Source organism: Rhopilema esculentum, chromosome 15 (assembly GCF_057945365.1).
Source record: "Rhopilema esculentum isolate cy_ngs chromosome 15, ASM5794536v1, whole genome shotgun sequence".
Lineage (NCBI taxonomy): Eukaryota > Metazoa > Cnidaria > Scyphozoa > Rhizostomeae > Rhizostomatidae > Rhopilema > Rhopilema esculentum.
The window spans coordinates 4490850-4509080 of NC_142829.1; the positions used below are offsets into that span (position 1 = coordinate 4490850).

Below are 18231 nucleotides of genomic sequence, written 5' to 3' on the forward strand. Positions count from 1 at the left end.
AAGAAGAATAGAAAAGAAGAAGTAGATACATTTGAAGATTAAGAAGAATGAAAGTCAAACAAGATGGCATCAAGACAAAGGAAAGTGGAAACGTGAAAAACTATGAAATGAAGACTTAGTAGAAGAATATGAAATCGGCATGATAATATTTTTTTGGTATTTGTGGAGAAGTTAAAAAGGGTGAAGGCTTCTTAATTAAGGGTGGTATAAACGTGAAATTATCTAAGCACTTCATTGACATTCTACGTCACCCAGTGATAAATACCTAACTGTGCTAGTGGGTCAGCAAATAAAAAATCTATGTAATATTTACTTTTTGCTTAAAGGACATAGATTTTGCTATCTCTTTTCCAAAATTTGAAGCCTTCAAAAAGGCTGTGTCAATTTAAATTCAGTGTTTAATTTGTAAATAACCTGGTTCACTTCAAAGAAATACCTTAAAAACAAATCAAACCGGCGACAAAATATATCACACATGCAATCATCTGACACGAATGAAAGAAACAAACAAATGTAATCTAGCAAAAGCTTGTTTTTGTCATCAGCACCTGCCTCGCGGTTTTACTAAAGGCTAGTCCCTTTCACTTTATCATGTACGACGTGACGAGGTCACTTGCAAAATATGAATTTGAATGGAGTATTATAAAGTATACAAGGACGACAGAAATCCCTCGACTTTCATCATAAGCGCTTGCAGTCTGATTCGGGCGCCAGTAGACCTATAATCAAAATTTCAGGAATTGATGGGGAACAACCTTGCTAGATCGTCCTGAAGCGAGACACGGAAATGATTGTTAAACGATACGTACGATCTGAGAATTGACAATTGACGATTTGATGATTTGACGAATTGATGATTTGACGATTTGATGATTTGACTATCGATTACACGTACGGACAGAATGTGTCGATCAATCGTTCGTTCGTATCGACAACTGTTGATCATCACGTACGATCTGATTATGTGATCTGATGATTTGACGATTTGACAAATTGGTGATTTGACGATTTGATGATTTGACTATTGATTACACGTACGGACAGAATGTGTCGATCAATCGTTCGTTGGTATCGACAACTATTGATTATCACGTACGATCTGAATATGTGATCTGATGATTTGACGATTCAATGATTTGCGTTGGTATGACAATTATTGCGCATTGAGTAAAAAGCAGAATGTGGAAAGAATTAGCAGGTATCAAAAGCATAGTACAATTATGTCAGATATAGCGTTTGAAAGACTCGGGTGGCTGAAAGTTTTATTGAAAACGCACTGACCGAAGTCATTGAAAGAGAAACAGGTGCAGCTACACCAAATGGCAGCAACAACCATACAAACATGAACTTTACAAAAAAGAATGTTTTAAGAACATCAGAGAGTTTAAAAAACCCAATAAAATTAAGTTTGATAACAGTGTCAGATAAGAGAACCTGCTTGCTACAGAAAGTTCTGTTCATAGTTAATCAAATTTAAAAATCCTCTAGTATGAAGTATAAAAATCTCCAGCTTATCTTATCAACTGTTCCTAATCGCTTTACTTCGTCAATCGGAGTTTCTATCAAGAAGGCAACAAATATAGAAATTGTGCAGTGAGTTGTGACAACTGTCTACACAAAATTATCATCCTTCTTTCAAAGTGTTATACGGAACAATTTAGGAGACAAAAATGGAATAGATGTTGTATTATGCTTTATGATAAAAAGATACTTCGATCCTTCTACCGTACACTAATTAATTTTTTGAGTAACTGTTTTGCATAAACAGACATAAATATCAGAATCTAACAGCAGATGACACAGGATTTCATAGATTTCTTGGTTACATTTTACAGAGGGATAATACACTGTTTCGTGAAATAACGCGTCATTGGTTTCCCAGACAAAGAGAAGTAGGTCAAGTGGTGTAACGGGCTTTATCGAGGCGTCCTTAACGAATTATCACAGAGTTTAAGTTTAGCAAACACGGAAAAGTTCCAAACAGCATTGATAATTAGGTTGGTAAGCGGTTCTAGCAGATTCCAGGCTTAAATTTCGTTGAAATAACTGTAAAAGTCAGGAGTTAATCTAAATAGAGCCTGTCCATTCTGACAAAGTAGTAGAGAAAAACAATGGAAGGTTAAACATCCTTGCTCTCCCCAATAGCGTTTCGTTTCCACCTTGAAGGACAGGCGATGTCTCTGCAAACAGGCAGACGCTCTGTAAACAGGAGAAGCAAGACAACGGATAATTACGTTTCCGAAATTCATCAAGGCCCTGTTATCAAAAGGAGGGATAGAGTTTTGACTTGTGCTTTAGCTATGCACGAAAATGAAGAGCATGCCGTATCCAACAATAGGATATTCAACGATATTAATATCTGATGAATATATTATGAAAAATATGAGCGCATAACAAGGCCCTAAATTTTAACCTTTCAAAATTTCACTGCTTTATTACAAACTACACGAAAGTTCCTTACTGGCATGGATGAAAAAAGTTAGCTATACTTTGGTTGCCGGCCTAGAGCCAAAATATCATTTGCATGCACGTTAAGCTTACTTCGTTTTGTTTACTCGTTCTTTGAATCGTTGAATTGACGACTGGATACACTTATAAAGATCTGGATGTTTGCTATTCTTTGGCAAATCATCATGAATAAGAGTATTTCTACTGGGAAATGTTTTTATTGGCAAATGCCGCTGAATCATGGTCAGCCAGAAAAAAGTACTTACCCGAGTCATCATCTATCGTACAATTTTGCTTTAATACTATAATTTACTTTTAAGTCTATAAATAGGTAACTGGCCATTAATTGAAAGGAATGTCCCACATCGGCCACTGAACAAGCATTTATTGAAAGGAATAACCTATATTTGACGTAGGAAGCAGCTTGATCCGGAAAAATCTCTTTATTCTCTCTTTTAATGAATGTGGATAGCCTTTGAAAAGCAATGAGCTTGAGGAACACGTTACTTACAATGAATCTCTCATTTGGCGAAGAAGCCATTGCTGGATCCTCCGAGCTGCTTCGTTTCACGATAACAGTGCGGCTTCGCAGAAGATCAGCTTCCTGGTCGGTACCGAGGTCGTCCAGTTGTTGTTGTTTCTCTGGGTGTGTGATATCTTCGAAATCATTCAACACCTCAACCGTACTCATGCGCGGTAAGGTTTTAGACGCGTTTTTCGGTGCCTTCTTCGGAGCGAAGGGATCAAAAGATGCGATATCTTCATCGGCATCAACTGCAAAACAAAAGAATCATTTCAAATGAAAATCACAGGTGCAATACGCATCTTCTAGAAAATGCATGCGGCAATAAAGAGAAGCATATACATGACTAATTACTGGAACAATTTGCTAGGAAAGCAAGGATAAAATGAAAATCATATTTTACTAAGCACACCCCGAAAGTAGCTACAATAAATGACAGAGAAAATGCGGAAGTGTTCTCTATCTCTCAGGCTTCTATTTCAGCTGAATAAAGCAAAATGGAATGAAATTTCAGCAAAATAAATGTGAAAGTGGAGAGAAGCAATGAATTAAGTGTTATGACATTCGTATCCAAATAAAGGAGCTTCGATTATTTGCAATGCAAATTATATCGCATTTTAAATGTCCTAATAACTAGTTAATTTATTCCTAAAATTACACAAATTATACCACTGCAAATTCAAATTTTCCTAGCAAAATGGAGTTTTTGAGACGAATAGTCGAGTCATTTACGCTAAAATATAATATCAAAATATGGCTTCCATATATCAATTGCAATAAAACGTCCAGCTCAACCGTGCGCCTGGCGCTTGGCATAAACCCTTATTAGCGATAACGCGATCAGGCGTATCCAAAACGCAACACAACATAAATAATGGCCTAGGTGTGTCACGGCCTCCTCGAATTTGCTTCAATGAAAAAAACAACTAAGAATTTATTAAGTATCGAAAACCGAAACCTAATTTGTTATAAAAATGCCTTGAAAGGAAAATTGTGAATTGGTATCGATGCTATCATAAAAATTACATTATTTCACAGACGCTAGAATGGAAACTGACTCTTAAGTATACAAAATGTTACATTTAAACGACAAAATGAAAAATGAAAATAATTTGTTAATTAAACTATAACTAACATAACTAACAGGCTTAGGTTAAATTCATCAAAGCACAATTTGTTATGTATACAGATAATGTACCTCGAAATAACCAGAGGCTTCTTACCAGCCAGTTAACAAGGCAAGCAGGTCATGTGAAACAATGTTAGGATTGGTCAGAAGTACGCAAGTGGCAGCCTTGCTGTTGTCATGGGCGTGTGAGAACAATTTTTTCCGCTATGTTTCTGGCGGGAGCCCAAAACAACCTGCTATGGGAATTAGTAAAACCGAAACAAAGAGATGAGAGCATAAGACTTCACTTTGTATTAAATTATTTATAATTTAAAAAGGTATAAATTGACTTGCGTTCATTTCCAACACAACAGAAAGAATTAAAAATCGTTCAAGAAACAACGGTTTCCTTTTAGGCGGTGAAATAATAGAGAGATGCGTCAGGGGCAATCTGCTTTGCATTGCATCAAAGTTTCAGACTTTGATACTAGGCTAAGAAAACGTGTGCTTAAATTAGTTTGTCTAAAAACGCTACTATGGTCATTTGTAGGGCCACATTCGATTGTCGTGAGCATGTGCGGCCTACTGGTAAAAATTGTTTCTCATATCGCGTGCATGACATACAATAAATTACTGTCATAGTATGAATTATTAACATTTATAATCAGAGTAAAAGACACAATTGCAAAATCGTCTTTCCTTAACAGTAATTATAGAACGCTGGATCATGCGAATACAGGAGTTTTTGACAGATTGTGTGACTCCATGTAAGTGGATTAATCATTATGAATTAACAGGATAGAGGCTAACTCAGTAGATTCAACTCAAAGTGCTTGAAACAGAATCCAAATAAAGACTTTCAGTAACAAAAAGCAGAATAATATAGTTATCAGTAACAGTCTTTCTGCATTCAACAAAAAAGGATCTAGATTTCAACATCACCCGTCCATGAATAAATTAACACTGGCCCTAGGTTTTGTCAGTCTTAGCTTGGCGGTTTAAATGGCGTAGATTTCAGTTTTATGATTTCCAGAAAAATAGTGATTATACTTGCAGCAGAATGTTCGCTGCAGAGCCATTCCCTAAATATATATCTGTGCTGCACTGGTTAATGCTAAATATTTTCAAAAATCAGTCCATTAATGTCTTTACAAAGTAGGATGGAAATTCAATTCAGAATTGGAAAAAAAAGTGTAGCTAAATAGACTGTATTTGAATAATGATATCAATACACAACTTCCGCGTACCTTTGATCCCCGAATTCCCCCCCCCCCCCTTTATAAGCTCACTGTCGAATTCGCCCCTACACTAGAAGTAAAAATTGTTAACAAGCCCCATCTTTCAATAGCCCCCCCCCCCCAAAAAAAGAAAAATATCTTTTTGTTAAATAAATGCTTTTAGTCTACGAAAAATCACACCCTTACTGACAAATCGAAAACTAAAAAAGTGGCCATTTCACGACGTGTTTGCTGTCAACATGCCAAGCTGCTCGTAATAAAAATCGAAAACAACGAAAAAGCTTTGAAAATGAGCTACTTCTTTGGCGAATTTTAGATAATTGCTTTAGGCCCAACTCTCGTTTAATACGCCTCTTGAATTTAGCTTCCACCGAAAACTTCTGAAATTAACAAGCCAACGGAGAGCTAATTGCAGGGGAGCCTAAAATTAAGATCACCACCTACGAAATGGGGCACCAATGCCTGTTCTTTTCAAAACGAGAAAGAATAATATGTATGAACATTTAGAGAGCCCCAAGACAAGAGTATTTTATCGCATTAACACCGCTACTATATCTACTCATTCTTCGTACATAGAAATGACAGCTCTACATGGAATAAACACCGTATTGTACATACTCAAATATACACAAATGTATTGAACAGCAAACTATCCCTTCACACCTACTGAATATCTGGGCAATATCCCTATTGGCAATCATAGGTTTAAATCTAATTCAAGTACGTTCGGCGATCTCGAGCTCTACCCTGTATTCCAGTCTCCCTCATATAACACTACACGCGTAAAATACTGATCAGATTTACGATAATTTATTACAAACATTAAAATCAAGTTTGCTTAAAAAATCAAAAATCAAGAAACAATGCTAGACAAATTCGTAGATGAGATTAATGCAGATTAGATAGAAATCGTCGTTAGATGTAAAAACAGACTGCTGGTATCTTTCCTTGCTGCAGACATTGATTATTCATCAAGCTCTCTCAGACTAACTTAAAACAATCTGATGCCATGAGATGATAGATAAGCTCTGATCGTAATTGGAATAGCTTCAAAGCAAGCTGCATAAAAATGTGGAAAACAACTAGGCTTAATATGAAGCAGAATTCAAGTTAGCAGAGCGGCAGTATCACCTGTAAAAGTCAAACTGCTTGAGCCAGAATGCCTAGAGCATCTTGATTACTATTCTCGCTAGTTACTTTTATCAATAGTAATAGATCAAAAAAACTCTTGAGCTAGGTGGAATATAGTGAAACCACTTATATAGTGAAAGCATACGGCATAAAGACTAATCACCCGATAACGAGGCTCATACAAAAAGGAATCTTGACATCTGGTGATGTGGGACATTATTTTATTGCACAAATCAGCTGCCCCGTAAAAACAAAAACAAAAAAGACGTAAAGAAGATGACAAAAATCTTAAATCTTCAAAACAGGAAACAGCTTACCAAATAATCCACCGTTACTAGACGAAGCAAATTTGCAGTTTACAGCTTCAGAATATAATCAGAAGAAAGAACTGGCGACTAAGCAGGTGGAAATTAATGCTACTCGCTGTTGATTGGGTGGAAACATTGAGACATGTGACCAAAAATAGCTAGCAGGAAAAAGCACAGAGAACGCAATGTTGTTGACACTGTTATTAAGATGACATCGGTTTTTACTGGATTTAAGGCCTTATTCTGGCTTTTCATGATTACTCTCTAAGGCAACAACAAATAGCTTTATGAACTGCATCAATAATAGTTAACAAGAAGCTGAAGGAACCACAGAAATTCAGGTGCAAAGATAGGTTCAGATCAAAACAATGTTGTGCAGCAAGCTCTTGTAGAGTAACAATCGTAATATTTTCAAATCGAAATTAAGAAGAAGGGCAGGCTCTTACTACCTTCGCAGATCATTGGGACAATCACAACAACAGCGTATAGGCTTTGGTTACTATGGGAATGTCCGTTACAGCCGTCGAAATAGCACTAGCTTGGTACAAACCACCTAGCTATGACTGTGAACGTCTTATATTACAACAATAACAACGGACGAGAATAAGTGACCACAGCAGAGTCCAGAGAATCTTCCTAAAGTAACAATCAAAACAAAGCAATGCCTGGGTAAACTAGCTAAGACCTTTCGCTATCCTGTTCTAAGAAACGTTTCCGTAGGTCATCAGCCGTTCGAAACCACTTTTCTCGACTCTTGATTACAGGTAGAAGATTTAAATTCAATACTAGAACAAATTTTTTAACTAGCAAGAAGAAGGTTTATTTAACACATAGAGCGCTAGCATTCCCGCTATATCTATCTTAAATTGAGGGTAATTGAAAAGAGAAATAGGTTATACCCAACAAAACTTACCAAATAAAGTAAAAAATAAGATTGGAAACCATCCAAACATTAAAAAGTAAGTTTCAATACAATGGAAAGCACCTTGCGCTGCAATTAACAAGGGAAAGAAAAGATACTGAGGCACAAAGAATGACGTCAACACCTTAGACGAAGCTGCTACGCTTATTCTTGCAAGTGACAACAAATGGGTAAACCAGTGTCTAGCTTTGTTTGTTATGCGAACAAAAAAACAACTTTAGAACAACTGTAGAGTGGAGTCGAGGAGATAGCCCCTGGTGATAAATTTACACTACAGTCTAAAAGGTTTTGAATATCGAGTTCGTGGGAACCAGAAATCGTCTAATATTGAATGAAAAACGAAATCAATACTTTCAAAGTGGTAAATTGAGTTTACTAGAATATATTAATGCCAACGGAATCAGAAAAATACTTGCATAAGTCTTGTTTCAAAGAAACTTTTGTTTAGAAAGCTCTAATAGAAAGCCGAACAGGTCAGTCAATTTGATCTTAAAATGAGGTATTCGAGGGGAAAACAGCCAAATAAGGGAAAACATTGTACTGAAAGAGGAACTTCGATTAAATCTGACAATTAAAGAAGCAAAAACATTCAACACTTATACGCCAGTCTACAGTCTCCCGCAAAGTTCTTATTTCCAACGCTTGATTGTCATCTTCATATTTATAAACACCGAGAGGAATTCGGTATTGATCACAAAAGAATCGTCAACCTAGTTATCCATACTGTGCTTTGTTCAATCACATTTCGTCAACAACTGAGCAGAAAATTTACGCAATTTGTGTCCGTCAAATTTACAGCTATCCCTTATGGGCATGCAGGACCCTTTATGATTTTTAACTTCCAAGGATAAAGACAGGACGCTTGTCTATGGGAATGAGTATAAAGAAATCTGTAGTATGATGACGTAAAAAGGGGCTTGAAATGACTTCAATAATAGGTTAACTTGTCTCAAGCTATAGGTAGCAGGGCAGTCTAGCATTGATGCCTCTTTTTTGTGATACAGCTAACCACTGGTATACCATTTAGTCATCAACATAAAGATTCGTAAAAAGCCCTTCTTTTCTCATATGCAAGTTTAGCTCGAATTCACTATTTATCTCTACAAAACGAAAAACCTATTTGCTTTTTTAGTCACGGTGTAGGTATAGTCTGTTGTTTTTCAAGCAAGAGGGAAATTACGATACAATCACAATTCAATCTAGCACTAGCAAAAATATAGATCAGTTTTCTTTCAAAACGAATGCGTGGGTGACTGAAAGAATCGCAGTTTGAGCAACGATTGACCAAAGTGAAAAGCAGGCATTAGATTTATGGAAACTTACAAATACGAAATGAAGATCCTAGCTTATAATTTGATTCCATTTGCTTCGGTCTTTTATTGTCTTAACGGCTGTTGCAATAAATATTTCAGAAGAATTACGCCCGCAAACAGCTTCAAGCGTGGTTTTCCAAAGATTAAACTTTTCAAATGCAAAATTCTACGAAAAACATTGAAACTGCAATCGAAATTGTCGTTTCAATAAAAACAGTCCACCAATATTATCGCATGGTCAATAAACAGAAAACGTGAAACTGCTGACAAATGGGCAGTACTATCAAGGTGTATTTTAATATCAAAACTCGACAAAACACATTCGCTCATTTATAAAGCGATAATTTTTCGATCTCCAAAAGAATGATTTTGATGACTCAATATAACATGGTTGGTTTCGGAAAAGAATAGATTGGATATCAAGGTCTAGTGTTTAAGCCCGCAAAACAAAATGTTTACACTTATGGGCAACCTGATGACAACTGTCAGATCATATCAACTACTCAACTTCTAATCTGCTGATCATTCTGCAAGAAACAAAACAAAACCCTTACCATCGAACGCATTCTTAATGACTTTCCCTAATCGACGTGGCAGCTCGACAAATGAAAAATCACTCCTCAAGAAACCAGAAGACATCTCCCAAAAGCAACGCTCGAAGCAAACTTGCCAATGCAGCCCTGAATAATTGCAGACTGGCTAACCACACGAAGCACAATGAACACATACAATAACATTAAAAAATAACGGGCGAAAGAACAGTTCATCGGTGGCATGTGCGGTGTATAAAACGCGGAACGTTCTGTAAGAACATCTTATTTTACTTCTTGTTTACGAAGCATAGGGTAATCGCGTCACGATTTCAAACAAGTATATCTCGCGGTGATACGAGAATGGACTAAAAAGAAAAGTGTGAGAGAAACAAATAAGATAAAACATAACAGCTATAAGGTTTCCAAATATCCCGCCTTTCCAAAGTTTTTCATCCCCTCCTTCGACGCTTCTTTTCAGCAAAAATTCGTATTATGATATATTTGTTACTGCTATGAAAAAATCGATTGATAGAATATACAAAAGCTCTCACTTTTCTTTTGTACATTTTTGTTTCGATTCAGCATGAATTGTAAAAAAACTATTGATTTCTTGCCAGCCTTTTTTTTCAAAACAGGTATGACTCATGAATATAAATATAATCATAATAAAAGTGACTTTCTGGTTTAATATTTAAGTATTGTGGCTACTGATAGCGATAAGGTTTGATTTGGAAAAGAACGCTGCAAAATATTGGACACAACAACAAAGGTTTATATCAAGGATAACCATGTTTGCAGGAAGAATGCCTTAAAACTTATGCAATATAGGATTTCAATCTTAAATTATTCACCTTTGAAATTCTGAAGAATAGTCTGCGATATCACCAATCAAGCAAATCTGATATATCCTTTTAGATGTAAACAAAATAGTTAAAAAATATCCTTTTCCAGAGTCGAAGCGCAAGGACAAAAGATGTCCAAATTCAATCTACTTTTCTCAAATAACGATATGCGAAAATTTTGACTAAGAAGCGATATGCGAAATAGCAAGAAAATCGAACGTCAAAGGTACAAGCGAATATCTGTATGTCTATTGCAAAGATAATCTTTTAAGAACACGTTGATCCTTGATGAGAGGAGCCTATAAAAAACCTTATTCAACATTCTTCCGATGTTTTGCCTTAGGGAACAGTGTATTAAACACGGCAGCTGTATTACTGGCTCCACAAATCAGGTGATATGACAACAACGCGGGAGTTGCGACTAGTTAAACATGCTCGCGAAAGATCACTGCCAAAAGTCTTGGAAAACTAACGTAAGTTTTCAAAGGCAAATTCAGCCACCCCCTCTCCCCCTAAGAACAATGTTGATTTACTATAGAAAAAAGAACACTTTTTCTTATAGCTTGTTTGGGTACGTAGAACGCTTTTTCTTATAGCTTGTTTGATATTATTCTATGCTTTCAACATTGTTTTGGGGGAAAGGGGGACGGAAGTAGTAGTATTCGGGAAAACAAATGAAAATAGAAAAAAACAGCGCAAAGTGTTGGGTGTTCCAAGTAATTTTGGCAGTGATTGTAGATGTATACAATATAACCTTTTAGAAGATAATAGGAGGCTTTTTATGATGACTAACAAGAACGTAGTGCACAGGGATAAAAAAGTCTAGAATGATTCACCAGGCGTTTTCCGAATGATTTATCAGGCACTTTTGCGGTGATGCAATTCTCTGAATATCCACGATAAAATGCAAAAAGGCAAAACTGTTAAGTACACCCTCAAAACGAATTTCTCCAAACAAGGAAGAAATTCAAAGAAACTAGAACGTAAGAAAAACATAAAAAAACATATAGAAGAAGAAGATAGCAAAGTGCAGCTTGCTTGTTTCAGAAATTATGCTTTGCCTATTGGCACATGCAAGTGATTTGATCAGTGCCAAGCCCCGTATTTAGGCCCTAATTCTTCCAAAGTATTTTAGTTGAAATTGAAGTAGCAACTTCAAGTCCTCTCAACTTGAATTCATCTAGAAGGAATATCTTATTCAATCCATTAAAACATGTACAGCTCTGCACACAACTGACCTGCTAACGATAATCTTAATTAGTTCATAAATCTGAATTTATACCAGCTACAACCAGGTCGTTTCTTTTGATGATTCATAATGACAATGAACTACGAGAATGGGCTGATATGTTTATCAATTATGGGATTGGTAGATAGAACTGTTACATACATTTAACGAAAAAACATAAGTTAACGTATCCTTATTTATGGCATTCCATCAATTTCCCTTTCGCTTCAAACCCCGCTACAAGATCATCCACGGAACCTATTAATAACAGAATACCATAGTGATGACATCAAAATCTAGCCTTAGAATTTCTAACTTTTGACCACAAAACTTGAAAGAAAACAAGAAAACTTCTCTTAGAGTGCAAAATCAGTTAATTGGTTGCAAACAGCCCAGTTGCAGATTCCCAAATTTGTAATAAAGCTCCAGAAAAGATACAAAATATCATTCAAGGGTTGGTATTACGTAAGAGGTAAGAACCTTTACCACAGGGAGGCAAGAAAGCGGATAAGAAATTTAGGCCATGGCTTTATTTGTTTTCTACCAAAGTAATGAAATGGCTCTTGGAACTCTACTTGAAACGATAATTGGGACAAAGCTTGCTGTTTTCTCGCGCAGGGCATTAACATCCACAATAAAAGTGTACATGATTGTGTAGGTTGTTTCTAGTTAAATCGGCAAAAAGGTACACTCAATAATTAATGTTTAACTTTAAAGACAAGGGCCTTGAAAAGTATGAATTATTCATTGGTCATAGCAAACTGGAATACGAACTTCTATTGAACACGTAACGCGAAAAAAACGATTCCATAGAAAACAACTTGGCTCCTTCTGTAAATTTTTTACTCAGTGCAAACAATAAGTCAGTGACGGCGTTTCACTATAAAATTTCTCCGCAAAAATTAATCAACATATAAAAAATAAACTAGCTATTAAGGTTTTTAGCTTTATCATTTTGGAATTTTCTTTCCGATCATCTTTTATTCGAAAGATCTTTAATGCCATGTCGTCTGCCTTCACAAATTAGCTAATTGTTTGGGTTTGTGTGCAATATTTCTTATTGCAAGGTGGTTTTCTAAAACTGTTTGCTTTCTAAAACGTCGTTTGCACAAGGGTTGTAAACATGAAATCGTGGTGGCCACATATGCTCATTAATTCAATTCTTCTATCTATACTTTGTTCAATGAATGACATCACGGTGAGCACACATTGTTCATTAAGACCCCGTTTACACTGTGCCGGATAAAATTTATCCGCATAAAACTTTTTCGGATTGATTTGCGTTTACACTGTGCCGCACAAATTTTGTCCACTTTGCCCTCCCGTTTACACTGTGCCGGATAACTGCAGATACATGACCTAAATTGGGCACAGAACGCCCAAAATGAAATCTTCTCTGGGCAACAAAATAATAACAAAATTCCCGCCAACGTAAAAAGACTTCATACTCTCTTCAGAATCATCTGCTTCTTTTTAGACCATATCCAAAGATATTGTCAATACAAATACGGCCTAGTTTGTTTTAATAGTCTGGTCTTGAAACAAAATGACACTAAACAAGCAACGAAAGTAGGGAAAGCTGATAAGGATGCCAATTTTACGTGGACTGGCAAGATATTGCACTTTTAACACGAGTATTTATCGACAATAAGGCAGCCAAGATGGCGAACGGTCTTGATTGGGAGACAGTGAAAACTAAATTGAATGAAATAGCCAAAAGCTTTCGAGCAAGATACGATGTGGATAAAATTTTCCCGGATAAAAGCGTTTACACTGTACCACATAGCTATCCGAACTTATTTAATCCACTTTCCTAGGTGAACTAATTTTGTTCGGATAGCCGCTCTCAAATTTGTGCGGATAGCGTGGTTCTAATGTAAACGCGTCGCCTATCTGAACTAATTTTGATGCGGATAAAATTTATCCGGCATAGTGTAAACGGGGTCTAAGTCGCTTCTTCTCTCTCTATTTTGTTCTATGCAATGGTGAAGACAATAAGATCACACTTCCCAACACACAGAGCTACTTGAACGATGGCAGACTATTAGAAAATTATTAATGTATTACATAAGAATCAAAGGCATTCCTAGAAAACATTCCTCGCAAATTACTTTATTTTTCAGCATCAATCCTTGAATGACGTTATTACCAAGAAAAATTATCCTTTCATATGCCCCCTAAATTAAGTGCCTGATCAAACTAACCTGATAAGCTACAACATATAAAAATGAAAGCAGTTGAGGTAAACTGAGTAAAATCTTTGAACATCTATCAATTTAGTTACTTCCTTGTTCATTTAAAGTGGAGTAACGAAGGCATCTGTGCCCCTTAGTTAAGAATTAAGACGGGCCCTTATTTACTGATCACTTGAAAGTGTATCGGGTGTAGAGCATGTCTTATGAAATAGCAAGATGCAAACATGATAACTTTTCTTATTAACTAGGGGTAAATCGAGTTTTATGCCTCAGTTAAGGTTTTTGAAAGTAAGATGAATTTGAGCAAAATCTTAAGAACATGAATACCAAGAATTGGGGCACCTTTCGAAAAAATCTACTTAAAAGAGCACTACTCCAAATCGGTAGATTGAACCAGCATAGAGCTTTTTGAGTTTTGGTTCCTATCCATATGAAGTGTGATTTTGCATGACATTTGGGGGGGGGGGGAGGTGGCTCTTCTTTGCGCAGTGGTCAGAGCCAACTTTATTCCCTCTGTCCGCCATCTAGGATTTGTTTAAATCAAATTTAACAAATTCTAGGCAAATTTTGGCCTTCTAACAGCGCTTTGATCACCAAAATTTTGGTTCATGAATCAATCTTAGATGATTTTTCGCATTTTTTTGCATATTCTTGCCAGTATGTCCTGAATAATTATGATATCGTATTTATTTCAAGAAACATCGTTGAGGAAATCAATCTATGTTAATCTCTACTACCTGCATGATGATTTTCGTTAACATAAACTAATGAACAGCGATTTTAGCAGGGGCTGAATCAGCCCCCATTAATCTTATAATAACTCAAAAATCCCAGTCTAGATAGGGTTTAGATCGGGGTCCTTAAATATGTAACTAAGGTGCTATATACTGGATAACACCACTGATCAATAACAAACAACTTTTAGTATTGCAAAATTTTGAATCATTGCAAAAAGTGGAGCTCAGCTTTACTTTGACACTCCTTAGAGTGTTGCACATTAGGTACTTTAACAAAACATTTTCTACTTTTCCAAGCTACTTTCATTTTTATCTATTTCTAAAATATTGAAGAAATGTTTTCGGTTCAATATATGTGGATACTCTAACAGCCCAGACAGGCAACATCATTCGTTCAAAATCCTATTAGCATGTCAGTTGATCTCAAATTTAAAAAATCTTTTATTAAATCCTTTGTTTGAAAATCACTTCAACGGGATTAATTTTTCTAAGGTTGAAATTAAAAACCTGTTTTCTTGCTACTGAATAAATTAACCAGTTTATAGCTGCTATAAATTAATAGTGGCACAATTAAAACACTAGCATACTAGCTAATTACATAAATATAATGAGACAATTTATATTGTACTTACATGCCAGAGGGAGATAATCTATAGTATCTTCTTTTTGAATTGTCTGTTTTTGAGGTTCTTGAAGAGAAGATGATGAGTCATGAAAAAATGTATGGAGAAAAAGATATATATATTTCAACAAGTTGCTTGATTAATTAAAATGCAGAATTGTATAAATCAAGTAACCATACTTTATCTATACAAGAATCTATACTCTAAATTTGATTTGATTGAGGTGAGAATGCTAGGCAAAGATGCTTTTAAAAAGCCAGAAGAGCCTTAGCAGTGGGTGGCAAAATATTCTTACTTAGGTGTTCCTTACAGAACTCCAACATTTCTGTAAATCCACTTTTCGAGAATAGAGTATATATGTCTGATTAAAACAAAAAGGTCAAATTTTCAAAGTCTTATCTATACTTCAAAGTTCATCGATTGATACAGGGAAAAACCCTGCTTAACCCTCCAATCTGATTCCCTCTTGAATTATTTTCATATCTCCAAATTATAAAGGCTCTTAACATTATAAGATCACATGATCTCAACAAAGCACACTGTACAGATGGTAACGTTTTTAGACCATAAGTTGTTGCTTGGGAAAAATATTCCAAAGTGTCTAACAGAATGTTTTACCTGTCCAATAAAGAACAAAAAACCTAGAGAAGAACTAAATTGCACAATTCTCTTTCTCCAAACTTTGGGGAAATTTCTGAAAAACTTTTTTAACCAAATATTGAAAGTCTTTGACTTTAATCCTCTGGTTGAAATTTGTTCTGTATACTTAAGCATCTTTAAACAGTAGATGGAATCAGCAAAGGGGTAAAATCTTTCAGCTAAAACAATGTGGCATCTCCAGGAATATCGTATGAGTTTAAAGGACTTGAAGCAATGAACTGTTTCAAATGGACAATCTTCTGGCTGGAACAAAATAGTACTTTTTCTAATAGGCAATCTTCTGGCTGCAGACGTACCCTCTATACTGAGAGCTACTTCCTATCTTAGTAACCTGATGTGCAATGTTAAACTTTTGACTGACTATGCTTAATTTTGATTGTGATTAGACATAAAAGCAGTTGTCAATATGTATGGACCAATTAACAATGATTAGACATTGAATGCAGAATAAAATTTAATCTTGACCCCCTCAAAGCAATTGGTAGAAATGATTTTCATAAAACAAAAAGTCTAAGTGAGTAAAATTGTACACAGAAGCATGATGAGAATCTCTCAACCTTTAAGGGTAGAGTAGATGCCTTTATCTCTTGAATTATAAATCAACTTAGAAATTAATTCCTGACTAAACAAGTGACCCAATTCCACCTTTTGGATTTTCTTTATGTTCATTTTGTAAAAGCAACACCATTAGACAAACAAGGAGAGGAAAGTTCTAATCTGATGATGATCTTGGTTTCAATGGGAAAACTTGTGTCTAACAAACAAGAGTGTTGAAGATAAAACAACATTTCATGATCTGTCAATGCTTTCAAGGCAGGATCTTTTTGCCTGAATCGATACAATAATGTGAGCATCTGGATAAAGGCATTGTCAAAAAATAGCTTCTGTGCAAATTATAATTTTCCCAAATCAGGCAAAAAACAGTATACTTGAGCTCACATTCAAAGTTATCAATCTGGTTAGCAGGATGATATTTTGCCATATCCTGATTTACATACCAAAGTTTGCATGTCAATTGTTTTTTAATCATTCCAGATCTGCTATTGATTGGTGGGTCATAACATCTCTGGTGAAGGGAGTGATACATTTATAATACTGGAAAAGTTTTCCTAAAAGTTAAGATACAACTTTTGCTTCTTTCAAAGGCTACCAGTGAAATGATAGCCATAAACAAGATATTCAATAAAAATCATTCTTAGCCCATCTCTAATGTCAGATACTTGATAAACCTTCATCCACCAATCTCTTGGTCTTGTCTGAGATGATTTTCAGCACAATCATAACAAAATGCTTCTTTTCACGGCCTTTTGGATTTACCAACTAGTCTTCAACCCAGTATTTGGATATATCCAGAGAACACTAGGTAGTTTTCCATGATTTTCACTTTTCAGTTTGGGTTTACATACTTTGTAGCATCTTTACTGGTTATTAAAATATTCAGGGAATTCTAATGCAGCCTTGCTATTGCAATTGTCTATATTGCAACTTACGGTACTAACAAAGTTGAACCATCTGGTGTACGGTGTTCGTGACAATTTTCAATCATTGTCCAATGAAGAGGTTGGAGCCTATGAAACTATTGGGTTATAAAGCGCTTAAATCGCAATTAAAATAAAACACATTTCGAAAAAGACGACTATACTTAGCATAGGAGTGGGTTAAATTACAAACATATCTAAGAGGGGATTCGTGTTCCTTACTTATGTTTACTACCTCTATGCATGAGTAACCAGTGGCGGAGCGGTCTAGTACAAAAACGGTATCATGCAATGAAATACAGACTATTACAAAGGAATTCCACATTAACTCTCAGGTAACTGCTCGTAATTGATAAAAAAAAGTCATTATCACCTTCCTCGTTTTGTTTTGAATCAGAAATGGCTTGAACAGTGGCATTAACTTCCCCGCCTATATTTAGGCCTGTTTCTGCTCCTTGCGAGGCAGCCAGCTCCTTCAAAGTTGCCATATTTGCAAACTCCATTAATTAATTATTATTGTTCTAAACACCATAACTAATCCGATTGCTGGATGTTTGAAAGAAAGGAAATGAAAGAAACCCGGTTAGATTCTTTCCAAGTGCAACAGTCCTGACAAAATGTTGGGACCAAGGTCATTTCAAATAGCAAGACTGTTGTCCACCAATTTGAAAACGCGAATCATCCCGCGGTTTTGAAAGAGGAAGTCGTAAAAAATTTTCAATTGCCCCCCTCGGCCCCCTTCGTCGGAAGCCCTTGAATATGTAAATGGGAAGTAATGTACACATTTGACACGTTAATCATAAAACATATTAAACTGAATTTTTTTTCTTTGATTGCATACAATATTTTGATGAAAAAGAGCTTTTCTTTAAGAATAAGTGTTCCAAGGATAATTTTTGCGATTCCTTTGACACAATTTTCTGACGACAATGCATGCTCGTCCT

At 35.7% G+C, this 18231-nt stretch overlaps 1 protein-coding gene across 4 annotated transcripts in view; it reads right to left on the bottom strand.

The window, feature by feature from the left end:
- Window positions 1–17959, bottom strand: part of LOC135685225 (type II inositol 1,4,5-trisphosphate 5-phosphatase) — a 37013-nt gene extending 19054 nt beyond the window's left edge. Inside the window, exons 1-3 of one of the 4 annotated variants that reach the window (XM_065201075.2) lie at window positions 17661–17959; window positions 15159–15215; window positions 2960–3222 (exon numbers count right to left, since the gene is read on the bottom strand). In XM_065201075.2, the coding sequence (XP_065057147.2) occupies window positions 2960–3222; window positions 15159–15215; window positions 17661–17790 (450 nt within the window). In that variant the 5' untranslated portion in view covers window positions 17791–17959. Of the gene's footprint in view, window positions 1–2959; window positions 3223–4169; window positions 5310–9545; window positions 15137–15158; window positions 15216–17660 lie in introns of those variants that run through there. The other 3 variants (XM_065201076.2, XM_065201078.2, XM_065201077.2) reach the window with 3 other exon arrangements.
- Between the last annotated feature and the right edge of the window lie 272 nt (window positions 17960–18231).